This window comes from Pseudophryne corroboree, chromosome 2, assembly GCF_028390025.1.
Source record: "Pseudophryne corroboree isolate aPseCor3 chromosome 2, aPseCor3.hap2, whole genome shotgun sequence".
Lineage (NCBI taxonomy): Eukaryota > Metazoa > Chordata > Amphibia > Anura > Myobatrachidae > Pseudophryne > Pseudophryne corroboree.
The window spans coordinates 488,623,851-488,647,753 of record NC_086445.1 but is presented as its reverse complement, the minus strand read 5'-3'; the positions used below and the strand labels follow the sequence as shown (position 1 = coordinate 488,647,753).

General features: G+C 45.8%; 1 protein-coding gene across 1 annotated transcript in view; it reads right to left on the bottom strand.

Moving 5' to 3' along the window:
* Window positions 1-2,492: 2,492 nt before the first annotated feature.
* Window positions 2,493-23,903, bottom strand: part of PPM1E (protein phosphatase, Mg2+/Mn2+ dependent 1E) — a 459,180-nt gene continuing 437,769 nt past the window's right edge. Inside the window, exon 7 of the mRNA XM_063953905.1 lies at window positions 2,493-3,752. Coding sequence (XP_063809975.1) covers window positions 2,704-3,752 — 1,049 coding nt within the window. The 3' untranslated portion in view covers window positions 2,493-2,703. The remainder of the gene's footprint in view (window positions 3,753-23,903) is intronic.

Here is a 23,903-nt window from a genome sequence, read left to right as displayed (position 1 = left end):
GCCAGCTCCAGCTTCAACTGTGTGTGCCGTAAACATTGGGAGAGAACAGAACTCATTTTAGAGATTATTAGAACTTTTAACTGTTTATTACTAATAGTTAAATATAACGAATGCTTGGATTTTGTAATAGCTTTACTTGCAAGCTAATGCAATTGAATTTGCCTCCAAGTGACTATTAATCTGCTGTTTTCACAGTCCACACCGTCACATTGTCCTGATATTGCTAATGGGGAGTGTCCCAAACTTGCTGCCAACAGAGATTTACAGGGAAAATTTTAATACTAAAAAAATGACCTATGCATTTGTTCCATCGAAAGTGTGATGAAATGTCATGCAAAGGACACCGTGATGTTTACCAGATTAAAATAATGTTTAGTTCAGGAAGAAATCTTTTTCGTTTACATGTGTTAAAAAATAAAGTTTCACAGAAATAATGGATTTTTTTACTTATATGTATTGAATTGATTATGCTGCAACTTATCCTTAAGGCATGCACACTAGACGAGAAAGTAAAAGATCTTGCTCAGAAGGGCCAATATGAGCGAGATCTTTTACAATCTCATCTAGTGTGTACATTCAATGTCATTAACAATGAGCGCTTCCGCGAATCATTAACGCCCCTCTCCCTCATCTTAACATGTACAGACAAGGGAGATCCTCGTTAACGACAGCTTTGCAGCATGGCCGTCGTTCCACCCCTCGCCGCTGCTCAATTCCCCGCTGGCATCAGCAAGTGTGTATGCACTTGCCGATGCCGGCACTCTGCTGGGTCCCTACTGCCGCCAATATCGGTGTCGGCGGGGACTCATTTAGTGTGTATGGGCCTTAAGCTTCATGATACATTTAGTATTATGTCATACAAATCACATTACTACTTTAATTCAACAAGAAAACAGAAATTCACTGTGTGACAAAATCTACTGTATTTTGATACGTTGCTTTTGAGCTCAAATTAAAATAGTACATAAAACAAAAGGCTAAAAAGTATGTTAATTATTTAGATTTTTGATTGAGAAAAATCCTGCCTATAGTCATCAACAATTTAAAATCGTTTTTGCAAAGAAACATGATGCATGAAATTAAGGCAGCCTGAAGGTCAATAAACCCTTGTGGAAAGGAGCGTGCTGTGCTAAGTAATTAAATATACATGGTGTGTTTAACACCATAATAACCCTGTTTCTTTGTTACTTAATTAGATTTAATGCTTTAAATGCTAACACTTCTGTGAGTACATTTTCTCTTAAGCTGGGTACACAGTTAGCGATATGTCGTCTGATGTGGCGAATCGGATCGTCGTATCACTCACATCGGCACATATCGGGCAGTGTGTATGCCCGATATTGCGGGTACCTGCAGTCGCTAGTGGCGTCGTCACCTTTGATGTGTTGCACATGAAACCTGGCAATATCGCTAGTGACACCATGTATGCTAATGAAGACAGAACAGTGAACTTTTCTGGCCTTCATTAACATCGCTCAATGTGTACCTAAGGTCCGATATGCAACATATTGGGTGGGTACACATAGTTCCAGTGTGTACTTTGAAATGAGAGACAAGTGCAGCTGAAGTCAGATCAGATATCTTATGACTAAGGAGATAATGAATAGTGGATTATGACCTTCTGATTAACAGAATGGGGTGGTTTCTATAATGCAGTTACTGATTTAACGCCTTTTATACCTGAGTTTCCTCATACTAGAGAGGTTGGCTTATCCGCAAGAATCGCTTGAAACTGGCTGTATCTCACTGTACTCCAGCAGTGCCTTATTGCCATTATAAAGTGTGACATCTATTTAAAACTATAAAAATAACTGGTAAAAATCTCTAGCCTTTCATGTATAAAGGATACTTTAGAGGTACTGTAAATATAACGTTGCAATCATAGTTTACTTAGAGAGGGGTTGAATGCACTTATACAATCTGAAACTAGTCCACAACTGAAAGCCATAATGCTCATTACAAGATCTTCTAAGTTCGTCATTTATTTAACAATAATCTAATGATTGCGTAAACCACAGGTTCTCAAACTCTGTCCTCAGGACCCCACACGGTTCATGTTTTGCAGGTCACCTGTAGATTTTTAAAATGTGACAGTTGGTGATACACAGTGCAGCTGTTGGGTGACATGGAAAACGTGAACCGTGAGGGGTCCTGAGGACCGAGTTTGAGAACCACTGGTGTAAACCAATGATTTTATCAATTTAGATTTAAACCTCCATGGGGGCCTGCAAGCTGCATCACTGGGCACAGAACCTGTTTCAGATGAAGGCCAGGACAACAAAACCACGGGGGTTTCATTAAAATTCCTGGTGTTGTCACAACAGTTTCTAATGCATTTTATAGGTTACATTGTGGTTTAACACAGGATACACAAGTCACTTTCTAATCATTCCCTTACAGCAATTGCATTTTTTTTTAATATCACTTATTTTTTCTTTATTTCCCCCTAAATGCTGCATGTGACAAGGGATAATGTGGAAATGTGATAGAAACACAGCAGCAGATATGTCTCTCACTATCAACAGTGAGTTGTGGAAATGTCTATCTATGTGTAAATAGTATACCACACTGTGCAATGTTTGGGGTGAGATCAATACACTAAGATAGGAGAAAGATGCCATTAAAGTGTGGGTCTAGCTAACCTAATTCACTGGAGCACTACAGTTATATAACACACAGGGGAAGTCATGTTTCGGTTTACATTTAATAGATCCTATGTAGGTCTGCCAGTGCTATACAGTTGCTCTCTTTTAACAATGCTCTAGTCATCAAACGGCCTCTAAGACTAGTTTTCCTAGAAGCTACAGAGCAATGTACGGATATCCTATGCTTGCCAATGCTCTGCACTGGCACTGATAAAGTTGACCGTGCTTTATGAGAAGGCTTTTTGGAAGAAAGGAGCTTTGCAAAGTTTGGCTTGGTCTTAGTCCCACCTCTCCTCTTTCTGAAGTGTACAGGAGACGCATGCATTGAACCCTTCACCCCTACTTCCAAACACTCATCTTTTAACTCCTGGGGGCAGCATAAGCTCTCCTTTCTGGCCATCAAGATATTCACATATCCCAAGCCTTTATTTCTAGAAAAACTTTCATCCCACTCTCTCTCTCCACAAGCTGATAGGCTTTCTACTGACTCCTTCCTCACAGATTCTTTGTTTCCATTGGCTCTCTTTGGTGAGCTAGCTCTGGATACTTGGGAGCACGGCAAGCATTTGGCACTATATGGTTTGCCGCCACCTCCATGCAACGGGTCTAAATAGTCTTGTTTCTCTAAAACCTGCACTTCTGGACCAAGGTTCAGGCTAGTTCTATCTGTGAAAGACTCTTGACCATCATAACCTCCTAAGTCAGCAGGTGCTGAGCACTGATGAAGTGGCCATGATCCTTTGCATTCTCCTTGGTTCTCTTTGTCATCTCCATTATCCTCCTGTCCCTTATCAAAAGAGTTTTCTGTTTGGTTGTTCTCCTGGCTTGTGCTGTTTGCTGCATTGAGGTCCCTGAGAAACACCACAATGACTGTGATGTTGTCACTGGAGCCAGCATCACGAGCTGATGCCACCAGCTTATGAGCAACCATGCTGCTGTCTCCGTTGTTCTCCTTCAGATGGTCCGACACAACTTTCACTGCTTCATCTGGGTTCATTGTGTCATAAAAACCATCACAAGCCAGAATGAGATAATCTTCAGAACCATCAAGGACAATAGAGTCAGAGTCTGCATCACCGCAGATATATGGCTTGTGCTCAGCATCCCCTATATGACAAAGAAGACAAAATGTAATGCTTGCATAACGTGATCAACGCCTGTGTGAAATAAATAAAAGGCACCAGGGGTGATTTTAAAGAGGTTCATGCAGGGTTGACAAATCAGAACCAGTTTTCAAACATGTTCAAAAAACAATTTCATATCATTGTTATTAAATCTTTATGAAAACACATTGTTTCATTTCATATCAGAAATTCACTCTGCAAGTCCTTACCCTACTTCCACATTGTTTGGTAGTTACATGGCAGCAGCCCTTTCCTGTTAGAATGTAATGCTTTGATGTTTTATACTGTATATGTTTTGATACTAACCCACCATTATAAAACAGCAAAATGCTGTATTCTATATATAGGTTTTTGCAATAAAATCTGCACTAAAACATCAATGCATTTTTTATCGCGTCTTTGCCATCTTGACTTAAATGTAAACAAAGTGAAGGAACGCCAAGGTAGCCCCACAAGGCATACCATACGGAAAAACCCCTTTGCGCTGTATAACTCACACCTCTCTTCCTCCTCCAGACTTTGGGGTATATGCAATTGCGGTCGAATTCCCGAAATTGTCGAATTTCGGGATTTTTTCGCCCAAAAAAAAAAGTCAATGCAATTCAGTGCTTTCCGTCAAAAAAACGGACTTTCAAAATTCGACTTTTTGAAATTCGACTTTTGTCAAATTCGACTTTTCTGCAATGATACAAGTGCTGCAATTCGACCAAAGTGTATTCAATTCAAGTTTGGAAATTCGACAACAGTGCTTTTAGACAGTAAATTCGTCATTTTCAATCCGCCACACTTTGGAGGGTGAAACCAATAAAAAAAAATTAAAACATGTTTTTTTTTGGTGGTTTTTTTTTTGGGAATAGCATATCTATTTATATTAGAAGGGATTAGGTACTTGGTTTGTCTTTTTTGGTTGCACAAGTATTATTTATATATTTTTAAAAAGATATTTTTTTATTTTTTTTAATAGCTGGAACCGTAAAATCAAGGAAAAAAATGGCGTGGGATCCCCCCTCCAAAGCATAACCAGCCTCGGGCTCTTCGAGCTGGTCCTGGTTCTAAAAATGCGGGGGAAAATTTGACAGGGGATCCCCCATATTTTTAAAATCAGCACCGGGCTCTGCACCTGGTGCTGGTGCAAAAAATACGGGGGACAAAAAGAGTAGGGGTCCCCCGTATTTTATACACCAGCATCGGGCTCCACTAGCTGGACAGATAATGCCACAGCATATCTGGTGTTCAGGCAGGAACACCAGATATGGAAATGGTTTGGTGTGATGGTTTGTTAAGCATTTCCTGAAGGACAGAGATACATTTGCTCTGTAAGGAACCAAAATGAGATCATCGGCCAGAGTTGAGGGCATCAAACACCTAGCTGACAACTCCCTCAATCTACAGGGAGAAGCGGGCTCAACAGAAACCTTCGGGAAAATCTGGAGTTTGCCAGAAGGGATTGATTGGGGATAGGTGAGAGGTGATCTCCTAATGGGTTTGGGAATAGACCCAAATAGTACAAAACAAAAGCAATAATAGGATTGGATCACATAGATCGGGCCCAACAATGCCCTGAAACTCCAACAATGAATGACATAGAGGATACATTACAGAAGCTTTCTTCTAGGTGAATCTAACGGGGGACCTGCAAGGTCACAAATCAAGTTACAGCTTGTCTTAAATGGGTTGTGAAATAGTAAAGATGAATGACTGGAATCCATCCGCACCATTAGTAGTGGGACAGCGTAGAGTTGAAAAGCGTTGTGGTTTAAGTCTACACACAAACTGAACAAACCACCAATGCAGTTGACACAACGCAGAGCTCGGAAAAATGATAGGGAGATCTTTAAAGAGGTAGAGTAGTCTGGACATGAGATTTATCTTAATTACCGTGAACTTCCCTATAATAGGAAATAATAAGGTCCTGCCAGCGAAGAAGTCCCAGTTTAACAGTTTTAAGAAGGAGATAAATGAAGGGGATGGGATTTGCCACTTATATGCACCAAATATTTAAGTTTGAGGTGCGCCAGGTAAAGATAATTGTGCAGGAAAAATTGGATTTTTGTACTCCCCGTAAAATCCCTTTCTTGAAGGCCATCTGGAGAACACTGTTTTATCCGTGACATCTGGGGTAGAGGTGTAAGGGTTGGAATTAAACTGAGAAAAAGAACTTTGCTCCACTCTAACGCCTTCCACCTCCGCCAATCCTCAGTTTGCACATTTAGCAAAGGTGCATGGAGGAAAGGAAAAAGACAGAAAAACAAAGAAAATCCAAAACAAGAACAACACATCTGGGAGAGATCATAGTGTTCCCCATATGGCCTTCAAGGAAGGAATTCCCATCTGGGGAACACAGCATTTTAGCTGTGACATCTGAGACCTCCCAAAGCAAGCTAACAAGGGGGTAATCAGCCAGCAAGAATCTTTCGCCCAAAACTAGCATCCTTCACCCCAAAGGTATGGAAGCTGTAGAACTTTGTGAAGGTGTGCACAGATGACCAGGTTGCAGCTCAGGACAACTGCTCCACCAAGGCACCATGGCGAACTGGCCAAGGGGCCCCAACAGCACTGGTCAAATGAGCCCGGAGAGGGTTTGGAACCGGCACATCTGAAGAGACATAAGCCTGCCCCAGTGAGCAACAGTGCTGTTAGAGACAGACCAACTCTGCCTATGCGTGTCAACAAACACCAAGGGGTAAATTTACTAAGATGGGAGTTCTATTTAAGATGGGATGTTGCCCATAGCAACCAATCAGATTCTACTTCTCATTTATCTAGCACCTTCTAGAAGGTAATACCTGGAATCTGACTGGTTGCTATGGGCAACATCCCATCTTAAATAGAACTCCCATCTTAGTAAATTTACCCCCAAGAGTGAATCCATACAACAGATAGCAGACGTACGATCCAAGTAGATCCAAAGGGCCTGGACCATGTGCAAAAGGTGCAGAAAAGTGTAGACGGATGAAGATTAATCCTGACGATAAGCTGGAAAAACTATATCCCAATTGAGATGGCCTTACGATATATATTTTTTTAAACACATTTTATTGGGTGGATCACAAAAAGATTACATTGGTAACAGAACACCCGGACAATTTGGGTGTGTAAAGAGCAAATGTAGTTACAATAAATTGTTACAACAACAAAATAATTGATCCTTTTTTGTTTTTGTTTTCCCCTAATTTTTAAGAGATTAAAGTTAAGATGTATGCGGTGGGGAACTCTCGGCAACGGAGTGGCCTTCCGTCATAGAGAGTCAGCAGAGGCAATGAGAAGAAAAGAATACTCAGAGATCGAGTAAAAGGGGACAGGAAAGCAGATGAGGCTGAGCGCCTCCAATCGGAGAAAGAAGCAGGGGGAGTAGAGGGGGAGTGGAGGGGTGGCCCTCTGGGGCAGGAGGCGGATTGGGCCGTGGCGCACCGCGTCAGGTTACAAATGGGGAGGAGGCCTGTTGTAGGTTTAGCCACGGGGACCATACTTTGTCAAATTGTTTCGAGGTGTTACGTATGACTGCGGTCATATATTCCATTTTGTGGACATACCAAATCCGTGAGATTATCACCGGCATTGGTGAGGGGGTCGGGTTCTTCCAGTCTGTGGCAATTTGGCATGTCATTGCCGAAACTACATGTCGGAATAGTTTGTTTTGGTGTCTATTAAGAGTAGGAAGAGACATGGGGAGCAAGAAGTGTTGGGGGTCAGGGGGGATGGAGATGTCAAATAAGCGCGAAAGCAATGTAATGAGTTCACCCCATATTTTGTGAATTTTGGGGCAGGCCCACCATATGTGTAAGAACGAACCACTGTCCGTGCAACCCCTCCAGCATCCATCTGGAGTGTCGGGGAACATAGTATGTAGACGGGCAGGGACATAGTACCAACGGTAGAGTAATTTATAGATGTTTTCTTTAATTCTAACACAGATAGAACTGGAAGCCGCGTTGTCCCATATATCTACCCAATCCTCATTGTCTATAGTTACTCCTAGTTCCTCTTCCCATGCCGCCTCGTGAGGGGCCTGGGATGTATTGGGGTGGTCGTCAAGTAAGGTGTAAATATCTGATATGAGGCCCTTAGTATCGGTGCGTTTCCAGCTAATGTATTCGAAGGGGGATAAATGTCTGTGGAGAAGGGTAGTGGTAATGGTGGAGTGGAAGTGTCTGATTTGCAGATAGCGGAAGAAGTCCGAAGAGGGGATTACTGTTCCTTCACGGATATCCGCGAATTGTGGGAAAGTAGCATTGGAGGTGATATCGTTAACATATAGTATACCACTCGAACGCAAAGATGTATGCGAGGCTTTACCCATGCCTGGAGGGAAGGCTGGGTTATGAAATAACGGAATTAGCGGGGACGGGTATGGGGCTAAACTGAACCGTCTATTTGTCAGGTCCCATGTCGCTAGTGAGCGACTTACTAAGGGGTGCGAGAGGGCCGCGCGCGGGCGCTGGTTCCGGTGAAGCCACAATAGGGAGGATAATGTAGCCAGGCCCGTCTCCTCTGCCTCTATCCCCACCCAGACCTTTCGTGTCCCACCCTCGTTGCACCATTGTGCGCATTGAGCAAGTTGTGCCGCATAGAAATATTTCTTAAAGTCCGGAATACCCAGGCCCTCCGCCTCTAGAGGGGCATTGAAGCAATTTAAGTCTAACGCGGGGACGTTTATGGTTCCAGATAAAAAGGGAGGATTGGCGTTGCAGAGTCTTGAACACGTAGGTAGGGACATAAATCGGGAGGGTCTGAAATAAATACAAAAGTCGGGGGAGTACGCTCATCTTGACGGAGTTAATTCTGCCTATCCATGATATAAAGTAGCTGGAGCATTCCACCAAATTCTCCTTGATTGTCTGCAATAAACGGGGATAATTTGCTTGGAAAAGTTGGTGGTGATGGTGGGTCAGGTACACACCGAGGTATTTGATTTTCTTTGTATACCAGTTACAGGGGAGGGTATTTTGAAGGTCTTGTTTGAGAGCTGCTGGGATATAAAAGTTGAGGACCTCTGTTTTGTTAACATGTATTTTATATCCAGAGAACTGGGAGTATAGGCTGATCTCAGATAAGAGAGCGGGGAGAGAGTGGGCTGGGTCTGTGAGGGAGATCAGGACATCGTCGGCATATAACGCTATCTTGTGTTCGGATAGGCCTGTGGATATTCCATGGATAGTATTGTTATTACGGATTCTTGCTGCTAGGGGCTCCATGACTAGTGCGAAGATTAAAGGGGAAAGGGGGCATCCCTGCCTGGTACCATTGGCGATCCCAAAACTGGAGGAGGAGACACCGTTAACCATAACCTGGGCCGATGGGGAGCGGTAAAGTGCTCTGATCCCTTCCAAAAATTTTCCAGAGAATCCCATTTTGTCAAGGGCTGCAAAGGCAAAAGACCACGATATACGGTCGAAGGCCTTTTCCGCATCGAGAGCCAGGATGAGAGAGGGAGATTTCCTTTTTTGAATTGAATATATTAGATCTATGGCCCTTCTAGTGTTATCAGGTGCCTGGCGTCCAGGGATGAAGCCGACCTGGTCCGGATGGACCAAACCGGGCATCAGGGGACCCAGACGGTTAGCTAATATTTTCGCGTATATCTTCAGGTCGACATTCAATAGTGAGATCGGTCTATAGTTTAGGCAACTAGTCGGGTCTTTGTCGGGCTTTGGGATTACCACTATGTCGGCCCGGGTAGTCTCTGGCAGAAAGGAGGCTCCCTCAAGAATACCGTTAAATAGGGAAGTTAGGTGAGGGGTCAGCTCCTTCGCGAAGAGTTTATAATATTGGGCTGTGAAACCATCCGGACCTGGAGCGGCCGACGAGCGCATGGATCGTATGGCGGCTATTGTCTCCTCCTCCGAGATTCGACTATTAAGGGCTTCTAACTGAGTGTCCGATAGGGTTGGGAGGGGGGTATCAGACAAGTATGAGCGCACTCCCCCAGTCTCGTCAGGAGACTGCTGGGGAGGGCCAGGTAGGTTATAAAGGGAGCTATAAAACAGACGGAAGTCTTCGGCCATCACTTCAGGGTCATATGTATAGGTTCCCCTTTGTGACGAATACAATTTATCTATTGCGCCCAACGCTTGCTTGCGACGTAGTTTGTTGGCCAGTAGGGAATCTATTTTGTCCATTTTATCATAAAAGCGTTGTTGCAGTTTCCGAAGGATTAATGCCGCGCGATTGGAAAGAAGGGTGTTAAGTTGTCCCCGGAGGGAATCTATCTGGGTGAGCAGGGAAGGATTGGGGGATGCTTTATGTTTGGATAGTAGGGTGGCTATTTCTGATTCGAGGGAGGATATCTCCTGCGCGGCTTTTTTCCTAAGTGCTGACGATTTTGCCAGTAAGGCTCCGCGAATCGTAGCTTTATGGGCTTCCCAGAGAACATTAAGTGAGATGTCGGGAGACGTATTTTCGGTGAAGTAGTGTGTGATTGCTAGTCTAGTTTCCTCTAGTGCTGAGGAGTGTTGTAGGAGCGAGTCGTCCAGATGCTATTTATATCTCCTACGCTGCGCGCGGTATATGTCTATAAGGAGATAGACCCCAGCGTGGTCCGTCCATGACAGAGGTGTAATGCCCGTGTCCGAAATCAGTGGCATGAGGGCAGAGGAGATGTGGATCATATCGATCCTGGAGTAGTGTTGGTGTGGAGCTGAAAAATGCGTGAAATCTTTGGTGTGAGGGTGTTGGGAACGCCAAGTGTCATAGAGGCCGTGGTGTTTCATGATGGCGGTAAGTGTGCGGGAGGCCCGAGGAAGGGTCGTAATGGAAGCGTGAGGGGGAGGGCCGGATCTATCTAGCAACGGGTCGATTATGGTGTTAAAATCGCCACCCATGATAATGCTCCCCTGTGCTTCTCGTGATAAGCGTTTAGACAGAGAGTCGAAAAACAGAGACTGGTCTTGGTTGGGGGCATAGGTGGAGACCAGAGTGAGAGCCATAGAGCGGAGGGTACCCATTACCATAAGGAACCGTCCTTCTGGGTCTGTCACTGTCCTAGAGTGAGTAAACGGGATGTTACGGCGAACTAATATGGCCACACCCTGTTTTTTACAGTCTGCCGAGGCGAAGTAGGACTGGGAGAACCATTTGCCCTTAAGCTGGGTGTGGGGACCGGTGAGGTGTGTTTCCTGGAGGAATGCTATGTCGACTTTCTCACGTCTGCAGGCGCTCAGGAATATGGTACGTTTCCTAGGGGAATTTAGGCCATTTACATTGGCCGAGAATATTTTAAGGGACATGGCTATTTACGTGGGGGTGTATGGCATGTTGCCCAATATGGTCCAATAACGTACCATCCGCGCCAGACGAGGGCCACCCCTCTGGGCCAAGCAAGAAAAGGAGCGGGAAGGTCAAGCAGAGGCCACAAGAAAAGAGAGAGGAGGAAGAACATAGAGGAGAAGAAGAAATACCCCAAACGGGGAAACATCCCTAAGGTTGTGGGTCCCATTCGGGAGCCGCCAGGGAAAAAGCACTGCATCAGTAACATTGTAAGCAACAATAAGGGATTATGGGGGGGTAACCAAGGTACCATGTGGGAGGGCGTAGGGTGCCCGGGCCACAAGGGTTGAGAATGGCTTTGGCCGTTTTTTCATCTATATCGGACATATTACAATATAGGACATTGAGAACTGTGTCCAGACAACAAGAACTTCAAACATAAATTCAAGAAAGGAAGGGGGGAGAAGGAGGGGGTTGGGGAAGAGGGAAAGAGAAAAAAAATATATATAGGGGTGGGGGGGGGGGGGAAATACCACAGGGGTGCAGACAAATATGACTTAATTATAACAACAATAACAGGATAGTTACGACACTGGCATATGGATGGAGGTCGAATCCTCCACGACTCTGGCTCAGTTCGAGGCGCGGAGATGTTGCGCCAACATTTTGCAGACAGTCCACAGCGGGGGGCTCCCCAGGTCAGGAATGGTCTTTGTCCACATTGCGTTGTCGGGTCACCCTCGTCCAGTCGGGAAGGGGTGGCTGAGGGTGTGGTGGTTTAGATGAAGAAGTCGCCGTGTCGACTACGGATGATGCTGGGGGGAGATCTAACTTTGCCAGCAGTTCCTGTCCTTGGTTTAAGGTCTTGACTGAGTGGACAAAGTTATTGACCGAGACGTGAAGTTGAAAGGGGAATCCCCATCTGTATCTGATCTGATGCTGACGCAGGACCCGGGTGACCGGCTGGAGGTCCCGCCGTTTCTGGATCGTGGAGGGGGCCAGGTCCTGATAAATCTGCAGTTGCATACCCTTAAACAGAATCTCCGATGAGTCTCGAACGGAGGACAAAATTTTCTCTTTCGAACGGAAATAATGGAAACGGATAATAACATCCCTGGGCGGTTGGGCGGGAGACGGTTTTGCACGGAGTGCTCTATGTGCCCTGTCGCAGAGGCATTCTTCGTCCGTGAGGTCTGGTACTATGTGTGTGAAGAATTCTCTCAGAAATGACGGCAGCGATGGTCCGAGGACCGATTCTGGAACGCCGCGTATGCGTAGATTATTTCTACGCGAGCGATTTTCTTGGTCTTCTTGTCGCTCTTTGAGGGTCTCCATTTCCTCGTGTAATCTAGTGAGCTCACTGTCAAGGCGGTGTTGGGAGCGGCAGAGATCGTCCGTCTTAGTTTCCAATGTGTCCGTTCGATTGCCGAGGGCTGTAAGGTCCGATTTAAAATCAGCTATGGCGTTCGAGAGTTCCTGCTTGAACGCAGATTGTACCCCCTCCAGTAGGCTCGACATGACCGCCTGTATCTGAGGGTCGATACCTGCTTCCGATGAACACGGAGAGGGGGGGGAGCCTGCGGACATGTTGGGGTTCTGCGGGCCCTTAGATTTTGAGCCAAAGAAGTTAGTCGGGACTTGTGTTGCTTTTTTGTTTTTGGACATAGTGGCATATATGTACAAAAAAAAAAGGGGGGGAAGGATAACGGTGGAGGTGTAAAAGAAAAGGGAATAAAAAATTATTGACGAAGGGAAACAGTTCAGGGTCCGTATAGTGAGCGGATAGTCCGGGGAGGTCAGGTTGCTATTTTTTAGCTTCATATCCCGACAGCTGCATCCTGCCCACCAGAATGCTGGCAGCAGGGGGAGTGCAAAGAGTCCCCTTGCGGGCTCGCTGCGCTTGCCACAGGATCTATTCCCACTCTATGGGTATCGTGGACACCCACAAGTGGGATTAGTCATTTTTCTGGGATTTCGGTTGGCAGCATTGCTGGCTGGCGGGATTCCAGCGTTGGGATCCTGACCGCCGGTATCCCGACAGCCGGGAAAATTTAAAATATGCCGTCTGGCATGAAACCTGGAGAAGGGTCATGCCGTGATAGCGGTAACCATCTTCCCTAGTAGCTGCATGCATCAGAGAACAAAGACCTGATGCAGGTGAAGGAGAAGACTGCACATTGGACTGGAGGTTCCAGATTTTCTGGGATGGAAGGATGACACACGGAGTCTTAGTATTTATGGGGCTGCTCTTCGATACAATTTGCTGAGCAGGAAGGAGCTTCAATTTCAGAAAAATTACAATCCGACCGTAAGGCGGCAGCGTAGAAAGCATAACCAGCAGATGGGGTTGCAGAAGGGCCGCCGATGGAGCCTTGAAAAGGAGATCATCCAAATATGGAACAATGGTGACACCAGCACAACGTAGTAAAGAGACCATATGGGCCATAACTTTTGTGAATACCCTTTGTGCCGTAGAGAGACCAAAGATTGAAAATGGAGGTCACCCAACGCAACGCGGAGATGATGATGATGATGAACTCTCCAGGTGGGGATGTGGAGGTAGGCAACCTTGATGTCTATGGATGGTAAAAACTTGCCGGCTTCCATAGCGCCGATGAAAGAGCGCAAAGACTCTATCTTGAACCTTGCCAGATACATGTCGTAAGTTAGTTCTCAATTCGGATACATTTACTCAGATGCCATTATCATGTGGCATTATGTTATATTACCCAGAAGGGTTGTTATTATTATTATTATTATTAGTACTTGGGGCAAGTCTGGGGTGCTGTTCCCCCTGGATTGGTGGGGCTGGGCTGCACTCCAAGATCTTATTTAGCACCCCCTTAACATACTTATTAATCCTTCTGGTCTTTTAATTACACCTTCACTAGTATATTAATTTCTGCTGCGTGGTACACTGGGCTCCACAAGGAATGGACAATGGGGTGTAGAGTAGGACCTTGATCCGAGGCACCAACAGGCTCAAAGCTTTGACCTTCTTCCCAGAATGCATAGCGCCGCCTCCTATATCACCCCGCCTCCCTGCCAGCAGGGGGATAGAGCTTGGACCTGAAGCCCCAGCCCCAGGGCGCCTTTTTCTGCAAATGTTCCCGCCCTGGAGCTACATATCTGTCTCTCCCTCACTCCCTGGCAGTGTCTGCGGCGCCATTATCCCTCAGCTCACTGTTCCTGGGAATGCTTGGGCAAATCCTCCTATGTAAAGCCGCTTGGTTGTCAGTGCTGTGACTTTACAAGACACTTAAGTATTCTACCTGCCTTTTTTAGTCAGTGTTAGTTAAGAAAAAGTGCACTTAGGGGGTAATTCCAAGTTGATCGCAGCAGGAAATTTTTTAGCAGTTGGGCAAAACCATGTGCACTGCAGATATAACATTTGCAGAGAGAGTTAGATTTGGGTGGGTTATTTTGTTTCTGTGCAGGGTAAATACTGGCTGCTTTATTTTTACACTGCAAATTAGATTGCAGATTGAACACACCACACCAAAATCTAACTCTTTCTGCACATGTTATATCTGCCTCCCCTGCAGTGCACATGGTTTTGCCCAACTGCTAAAAAATTTCCTGCTGCGATCAACTTGGAATTACCCCCTTAGTCCGGGTTTCCTAGTACAATTACCCTGTGATATACATCCAGTTCTTACTGTGTACTGTTATATCTATTGTTATATAGCTGTGTAAGCTAGTCCAGTGCAGTATTATTGTTAGTAATAACCTCTGCATTGTACAGACTGTGACTATTTGTGTGTGCATTTGATAGCTGAGTGGTGTCCATTTCGTGTCTTTCACTCAACCTGCTATCCCTATATTTTATAACCTGAGGGGGCTTGGTGCGTCAGGTTTTATCTAATATAGGATTTTCACAAAGACATACTGTATTACGTATTTTTCTCTGTGATTTAGTCACCATATATCTTCTTTATCTCTGCTGGTGCTGACTACACTGCGCAGGGGTTTGGGCTAGAGGTATTGTGCTGCTGACAAATTGTACTGTGTTACCTGATACTGCAAGTTATATCATGTCTGCTTCTGAGGGTAACGGTTCTGGGGCTGAACACACTGCCGTTGTTGCTGAAGCCGCAGATACCGATGAGGAGAATATAGCAGCTTCGGGCTCTGGTTCTGGGGGCTCCTTGCCCCCCAGTGGGACGGTGGCAAATAATGACCCGCCGTGGGCCGCTGTTTCCACGCTTCTGCATACGCTAGTTCATAAACTAACACCACCTATGGGACCCCCAATGCCAGTGCAACCGTTTGTGGTCCCTGCAGCTAACCTGCCATGTGCGGATGATTTATCTGCTCAAATAAAGAAGTTGAACCAGTCCCTGACTACTAAAAAGTCTGACCGTCGCTCGCCTACGTCCAAGGGGTCCTCTAAGTGAGTGCTTGTCTCCTCACAATCCACTGCTGTCACTGACACCTCGTCGGATGAAGACGGCACTTACACTAACCCCACTGGTTCTGACTCAGATACGGCTGATGGGGAGGGTGGTTCACATGTGGATGTTCCTGATCTTTTGGAGGCTATTAAGTTAATTTTACAGATTACGGATGATCCCGAGCCATCCGTTCCTCCTAAGAAACCAGATAGGTTAAAGCGTCAGACGGTGATTAAACAAGTTTTAACTCACTCTGACCACCTAATTGATATACGTCAGGAGCCCTGGGAAAACCCGGGTACGAAGTTTGTGCCTCAAAAGAAGATGCTGGCTCGCTATCCCCTCACGCCGGAGCTGTCTAAGAATTGGGAAACTCCTCCTCCAGTGGACTCACATGTGGCTAGGATGGTGGTTTTCTCAGCTCTACCGGACACCACCGTCACGTCTCTAAAAGAGCCTACGGATAAACGTGTGGAGGGTTGTCTGAAAGCGATTTACACCCTCACGGTGCTGCACAAAGGCCCACTATTGCAGCTACTTGGGCTGCAGAGGCCATTGAAGCATGGGCCTTGGAGTTAGATGCTGAAATCTCCTCTGACCATGCTAGACAATGCTTGTCTTATATTGTCACAGCTTCTCGTTATATTAAAGAGGCGGCTTCTGATGCCGGTATCCTGGCAGCCAAGGCCTCTACTACGTCAGTCCTGGCTCGCCGGATATTGTGGCTGAGATCCTGGTCTGTGGATCTGGACTCTAGAAAAACCCTGGAGGTACTCCCTTTCAAGGGAGATATTCTGTTTGGGGAGGATTTAAATAAGATTGTGGCTGACTTGGCTACTGCCAAAACTGCCTGTCTGCCAAGTACTGCTCCTTCTGTGTCGAAGGCTAAAGGTACTTCCTTTTGCCCCTTTCGTCCTTCAGGTAAAGCAAAAGGTCAGGCGTACAACAAGCAGGCCCGCACTTCCAAACCTGGTAAGCCTAAGCCCAAAAGAGCCTGGGTGGCCCGTCAGCCAGCTTCCAAGACAGATAAGCCTGCCGCATGACGGTGCAGGCCTCCCTCTGGGGGATCCCAGGGTGGGGGGCCGGCTTCTAGGGTATACCCAGGAATGGTTGAAGACCACTTCAGATGCCTGGGTATGGGAAGTCGTCACTCGAGGTTACGCCATAGCCTTCAAAAACCGACCCCCTCATCGATTTTGCCAGACAGATGTCCCGTTGGACAAGACAAAGGCAAAAACTCTACATTCGGTGGTACAGACCCACCTGGATACAGGAGTCGTAGTAAAGGTGCCTCTTGCGCAGAGGGGCCGGGGGTACTATTCTCTGCTGTTTCTAGTCCCGAAACCGAATGGGTCCTCCCAGCCCATTCTCAACCTCAAGGCATTGAACAGGTTTGTGAAGGTTTCCAAGTTCCGGATGGAAACCCTTCGCTCTATAGTTCTGGCCTTGGAACCTGGGGACTTCATGGTCTCCCTGGATATACAGGATGCTTACCTGCATATTCCTATAGCAGTGTCTCATCAGTAATACCTGAGATTTGCGATTGGCAACTGCCATTACCAGTTTCGGGCGTTACCTTTTGGTTTAACAATGGCTCAGCGAGTCTTTACAAAAGTCATGGCAGTGATTACGGTGGTACTCCACCGTCAAGGGGTTAGGATACTGCCGTATTTGGACGACTTGTTAATCCTGGCTAATTCCCCAGAACTTCTCCTGCGTCATCTAGATGTGACGGTCCGGTTTCTGCAAGCCCACGGGTGGCTCATCAACTGGAAGAAGTCATCCCTGATCCCTGCTCAGAGCATAGTGCATCTGGGAGCACTATTGGACACTCACAACCAGCAGTTGTTCCTGTCTCAGGAGAAAGTCCTGAAACTTCAGGACAGGATTCGTTGCTTCCTATCTCGTCCGCAAGTGTCGATACATTCGGCGATGCAGGTGCTGGGCCTCATGGTGTCAGCATTCGACATGGTGGAGTACGCTCAATTTCACTCTCGACCTCTCCAGAGGCTGATTCTAGCCAAATGGGGCTGCGGCCTCACCGGATCAGGTCTCAAATGATCTCATTGCCTCCGGAGGTCCGTCTGTCGCAGCTCTGGTGGCTCTGGGACCAACAACTGTGCAGGGGCCGTCCGTTCTGGATATCCGACTGGGTCCTGTTGATGACAGATGCCAGTCTAAGAGGTTGGGGCACGGTGCTGGAGCAACACTCCCTTCAGGGGCGGTGGACCAAGGAGGAGTCCCTCCTCTCGATCAATATTCTGGAGTTGCTGGCGGTCTTCAATGCCTTGAACCTAGCCCAGCATTTAATTCAGAACCGTCCTGTTCAAGAAAAAAGGCGGCACTCGAAGCCGCCTAGCAATGAAGGAAATCTCACGGATTCTACAGTGGGCAGAACGCCATCTACCGGCCACATCCGCAATATTCATTCCGGGAGTCCTAAATTGGGAAGCGGACTTTCTCAGTCGTCAGGACGTGCATGCCGGCGAGTGGGGCCTCCATCCAGAAGTGTTTCAACTATTAGTGGAAAGGTGGGGCCTTCCAGACGTAGATCTGATGGCGTCTCGACACAATCACAAAGTTCCGGTCTTCGGAGCAAGGACAAAGGATCCTCAAGCAGCATTCGTGGATGCGCTGGCGGTAACGTGGAGGTTTCGGCTGCCGTACGTGTTCCCTCTGGTGTCACTCCTGCCCAGGGTAATTCGGAAGTTCAAGCAAGAAAAAGGAATTCTGCTTCTCATAGCTCCAGTGTGGCCCAGACGGCACTGGTTCTCAGACCTGCAAGGCCTATCGTCAGAGCGTCCAATTCTACTTCCACAACGCCCAGACATCCTCGTTCAGGGCCCCTGTGTCTACCAGGACCTAGCCCGGCTGTCTTTGACGGCGTGGCTCTTGAAGCTTCCGTCTTAAGGGCTAAAAGGTTTTCTGAGGCGGTCATTCAAACTATGTTGCGGGCCCGGAAACCGGCTTCGGTTCGGATTTACTATAGGGTCTGGCATTCTTACTTTGTTTGGTGCGCATCTAACGATTATGATGCTTCCAAGTTTAGTATAGCCAAGTTGTTGGCTTTTCTTCAGCAGGGCCTAGACTTAGGCCTGCGTCTGGCCTCCCTCAAGGTTCAAATATCTGCCTTGTCGGTGTGGTTTCAGAGAAAATTTGCGACCTTACCTGATGTGCATACCTTTACTCAGGGCGTGTTGCGTATCCAACCTCCCTATGTCCCGCCTGTGGCTCCTTGGGACTTGTCGGTAGTTTTGGAGGCGTTACAAGAGTCTCCGTTTGAACCTTTTGGTTCAGCTGACCTTAAGTGGCTTTCCCTTACGGTGGTGTTTCTGCTGGCTATTGCTTCAGCTAGAAGAGTGTCGGATTTGGGTGCCTTGTCCTGTAGTTCCCCATATCTGATATTTCACCGTGACCGGGCGGTTCTTAGGACTCGTCCCGGCTATCTACCTAAGGTGGTTTCTTCGTTCCACCTTAATCAGGAGATTGTAGTTCCGGCACTTGTGTTTCCTGATCTGTCTCCCAAAGAGCGGTCTTTGGATGTGGTATGGGCTCTCCGTATCTATGTGAAGAGAACTGCTCCCATTAGGAAATCTGATTCTCTTTTTGTTGTGTTTGGGTTTCACAAACGGGGCTGGCCTGCTCACAAGCAAACTCTGGCCAGATGGATTAGAATAGTGATTGCACATGCTTATGTGAAGGCTGGTCTCTCTGCTCCTGATCACATTAAGGCCCATTCTACTCGGTCTGTTGGACCTTCTTGGGCGGCCCAACGTGGTGTGACCCTTGAACAATTGTGCAAGGTGGCTACGTGGTCCTCTGTGAACACGTTCATAAGGTTCTATGCCTTCGATACTGCCGCTTCCCAGGATGCTTCCTTTGGACGCCGGGTTCTTGTGCCCACTACAGTGCGTCCCCTCCCATAAGGAACTGCTTTAGGACATCCCCATTGTCCATTCCTTGTGAAGCCCAGTGTACCCCGCAGCAGAAAACGAGTTTTATGGTAAGAACTTACCTTTGTTAAAACTCTTTCTGCGAGGTACACTGGGCTCCACAAGGCGCCCACCCTGACGCACTTAGCTTCTTTGGGTTGGTATGGCATTAGTCGCTGACACGTCTCCTGTCTTGAGAATGCGGTGTTGTGGCTACTAACTGTTGTCGTCTCTCTTCCTGCTACTGCATTGGACTGGTTAACTAAAAACTGAGATCCTGTGCAGGGAGGCGGGGTGATATAGGAGGCGGTGCTATGCATTCTGGGAAAAAGGTCAAAGCTTTGAGCCTGTTGGTGCCTCGGATCAAGATCCTACTCTACACCCCATTGTTCATTCCTTGTGGAGCCCAGTGTACCTCGCAGAAAGAGTTTTAACAAAGGTAAGTTCTTACCATAAAACTCGTATTTTGTATATAGATTTTGCTTTTGTTTTATTAACACGTACTAACACTTTAACTTCTCGCATTATGCTGCCCTGGGGTAGCTGGCCTTTGCCGGTTTGTGAGGTTTTGGACCCCAGACCTAGAGTCAGGAACCACCAGCATCAGAGCAGTTTTGTTGGGGCCTGGTGGCTTATCATATGCAAATGTATGTAACTAAGACCTCTGGATTTCTTATCTATCTATCTATCTATCTATCTATCTATCCATGAACATTTTGGCAAGATAAGGTGAGGCTATGTAACTAAAAGTTTCATAATAAGTGGCCAAAAAGTAATTGAGGCCTGGAGCTTTATTAGCTTTAAGGCCCTTGATCACATTGGAGATCTCCTGAACCTCAGTTATGGCACAATGGTGTAAGAGCGGAGATAGGTAGCTTAGGTAGGTTGCAGTGGGGCAAAAAAATCTGGATAGCGTCTATAGGAGGAGGAGAGCTATTCATGGAAGATTACATTTTATACAATATGTAGTGCAAAATCTCTAGAACTCCCCAGTAATTTGGACAGGATCATGGATAGATATTCAAGAGTAAGTTTTGATCGCAAGGACATTGTTCTGCGAGATGTGAGACTGAAACCTGGATGTCAACAACCTATCTTAAGGGAGGCAGTTTACAAGTTTGGGATAGTCATCAGCGGTACCTAAAGTTTTACGCAATCCAATAGAGCGACCAGTTCAATAACGTCAAGAAGTTTCCTAGATATAGTTTTTGAAGCATGAAAAGTGGCTCTAATACAATTGTCCCTGATCACCTCCTTATGGAAATCCCATAGTAACATGGCAGAAATGTCAGGGTCAGCATTAAAGGAAAAGTAGTTTTTAATATCTGTGTCTAGTTGCAGTCATAACTGAGGGTTTTGGAGGAGTTTCTCATTGAGGCATCAGGTAAAGAAGGATTTACAGGAATAAGGAATTACAGCCTCAAGTAAGGGAAGGGAGAGGACACGGAAGAATGGTAGGAAAGGGTGGGGACTGGGCAAAAGCCTGTCCACACTGTTGGAGGATCGGCTAAGAAACATGGGATTTCCGAAGCTGGTTATAGTGATTGTATAGGGTTAAATGGCCATGCGAGAGCCATTAAGCTATGTGAAGATTAAAGGAACACCAGTCAGTACCTGGTGTGTGTGAGAATGCACTGAACTAAATGAGGCAATAATGTGAAAGAAGCTACTAGAAAAAGTGTGTGTAAGAGGGGGAGAATAACACGACATCCGTTGCAGTGGGAACAGGTACGAAAGGGAGCATACAGTATATGTAATAACAATGAGGAATAATACCCTGAGATCAGAACCAAAGTATGTAACACAGAAGTCCAAAAACTGCTGCCCACATCATCCACGACCCAACCAAGCACCAAATTAATAGCATCAACCCTCAAGTAAGGGGAGAACAGCATGGTGGATCGCGAGTGGAGTACAGGGAATGCATTTAATTTGCTGGTTGTTGGGATTCCAACGGTCAGGATACCAGCTGACAATGCTGCCAGCCAGAATCCTGTCACATTAGGGCTATTTCCAGTCGTGGGTGTCCACGACACCCTTAGAGTGAGAATAGATCCTGTGGTGAGCTTCCATCCGCTGGTCATTCATACTGAATCCATATACAGGGCACATTGAATTCAATAGACATGTATGCAGAACTACAAACAGATTCATTGTTATGACATCAACAATAAGATAAGATCATGGAATCAAAGTATAACTCAACATGGTCTATAGGATAAAGCAAAAAATGGGAAAAGGGATTGTCCTCTAAGGACAGGAGCCTCAAAAATTCCAGCCTGTAAGGAGAAAAACAAAAGCAACTAGAAAATAGGAAAACAACAAAAACTGGCATAGGCAAGTATACTAAACCGTTGGTACAGAATACCGGAAAGGCACAAGGCCAACAGTAGGTCCTAATCACCAATCAGGAGTGAGAAGTCTAAATCATGGAGTAGCATGAGGCAAATCAGATACCAGTATGAGTTTGGGAGCAACCGTGTGCTAGTCTTTTGAGGCAGAAGCACATCACCGGCTGGAGGGATGCTTGCACTGTGGGAAGAGGGTCTTGGAAGATGCAGCTGTGGAGAGCTTAATTTGGAGTCCTGACAATAAGAACTGTTGCATCCGACTGTACTTGTAGACTAAAGGGGAAATCCTAATTATACCAAATATTATGCTCTTGCAAGGTTTTAGTGATGCCCCTCATTTCATGCCACTTCACAAGGGTGATAGGAAAGAGATCTTTGAAGATAAAAAGCTTTACACCATCAAACGCAATTTCAGGAGATCGTCTGGCTTGTGTATAAACCTGGTCTTTCATTTTAAATAGTGGAACTGAAGTAAAACATCTCTTGGCAAGCTAGGGTCGTACGGCACGGTGAGCCCTGTCAAGGAGGAGCATGTTGTCAGGGAGGGAGAGAGCAAGGATGCGCAAAAGGTAAAGTAGATAGTCATCCAGTGGGACTGCCTCCATGGTCTTAGGGGTATTGAGAATAGTCAAATTATTTTTCTGTCCCCATTTGTCATGGTCCTCCTTGATGACTAGTTACACATAATCATAATTAAGCTGGATATTGTCCTGTACAGACATCTGTTGATAACTAATAATATCATCCTGCTTCCTTTTACAAGCAGCCACACGAGAGACCAAGTCAGTGACCTCTGATCGAAGATCTGAAAACCACTTTGTGGACTTCATCATGAATGGGCTGCAAGTCCACATGAAAGAGACTGCCAAGGGAGGGAGTAAAAGGCTGAGAGTCTCTGCTTTAAAATAGGACACAAGGCCTTGCGGAGCAGATTTTTATTTTCAGGCAAGGTAGTTGTGGGAACTAGGAAACAGGAATGTGCCAAAATCAGCGAGTGGGGAGGGGATCAGTATGAATTACAGACGCCGGTGATGCCAGCCGTCAGTATACAGACAACGGTCTTCCGGCCGACAGTATGCTGGCAGCGAGAGTCCCCTTGCGGGCTTGGTGGCTCGCTGTTCTCACCAAAGGTTCTATTCTCACTCTATGGGTGTCGTGGACACCCACAAGTGTGAATAGCCCCTGTGAGGTGGGATTCCGGCTGGTGGCATTGTCATCAGGCGGGATTCCGGCGTCGTTATCCCGACTGCTGGTAATGTAACTGCATCCCGTGGGGAGTAGTACTGTAGCACCTTGTTTGCAAGGAACGTACATGAGAAAGGATACTCCATGGTAGAAGGGTAAAAGGACACCTTAAGCGAAAGAAGCGTGGAGGCCACACACACTACTGAGCCTCATTTTGACTTGTTTTAAGGACATTACATCAAAGTTGGATCAGCCTGTAGTGTGTTTTTCCACTTTAATTTGAGGGTGACTCCAAATCCAGACCTCCATGGGTTAATAAATTTGATTTCCATTGATAATTTTTGTGTGATTTTGTTGTCAGCACATTCAGCTATGTAAAGAACAAAGTATTTAATAAGAATATTTCATTCATTCAGATCTAGGATGTGTTATTTTAGTGTTCCCTTTATTTTTTTGAGCAAGTATATATATGTGTGTGTGTATAGAAATTACCAACCTAATTAAAATTAGTATTCATGTGGAAGATGTGTCTTCTATTGAACCCTGCAGCTTAAGATGTTTTTCAAAATGAAAAGCAAACAGCTGACTGTGGAAATAAAGCTTGCAAATGAAAAGATGTTTTAGTTATTTGCTTGGTTTAGCTTCATTTAATTGACTGCCATGGCAGAGAGATGCTTTTGACTGTATGAATATGAGTTGCAACTATGTGTTGTTTCAACATAAAATTATACACCATGTATGTATGTATGTATGTATGTATGTATGTATGTGTATATATATATATATATATATATATATATATATACACACACACACACATATATACAGAGAGAGTTATTCATATATAGATATATATAGAGATATGGATATAATTGCAACATGCAGCACTCTTGGATCCAAAGAAACCTCACAGTGACGCCAGCTTATATCAACATTTCATGGGTTTCATCAGGATACAACATACAATCCAACCCAAGTAATGACTGCACCAGCAATGCCCCCAACTCATTACACTAGAGGCAGCCCTATGCACGCGATTATACTAGCAATACCCCCACTGTCCTTC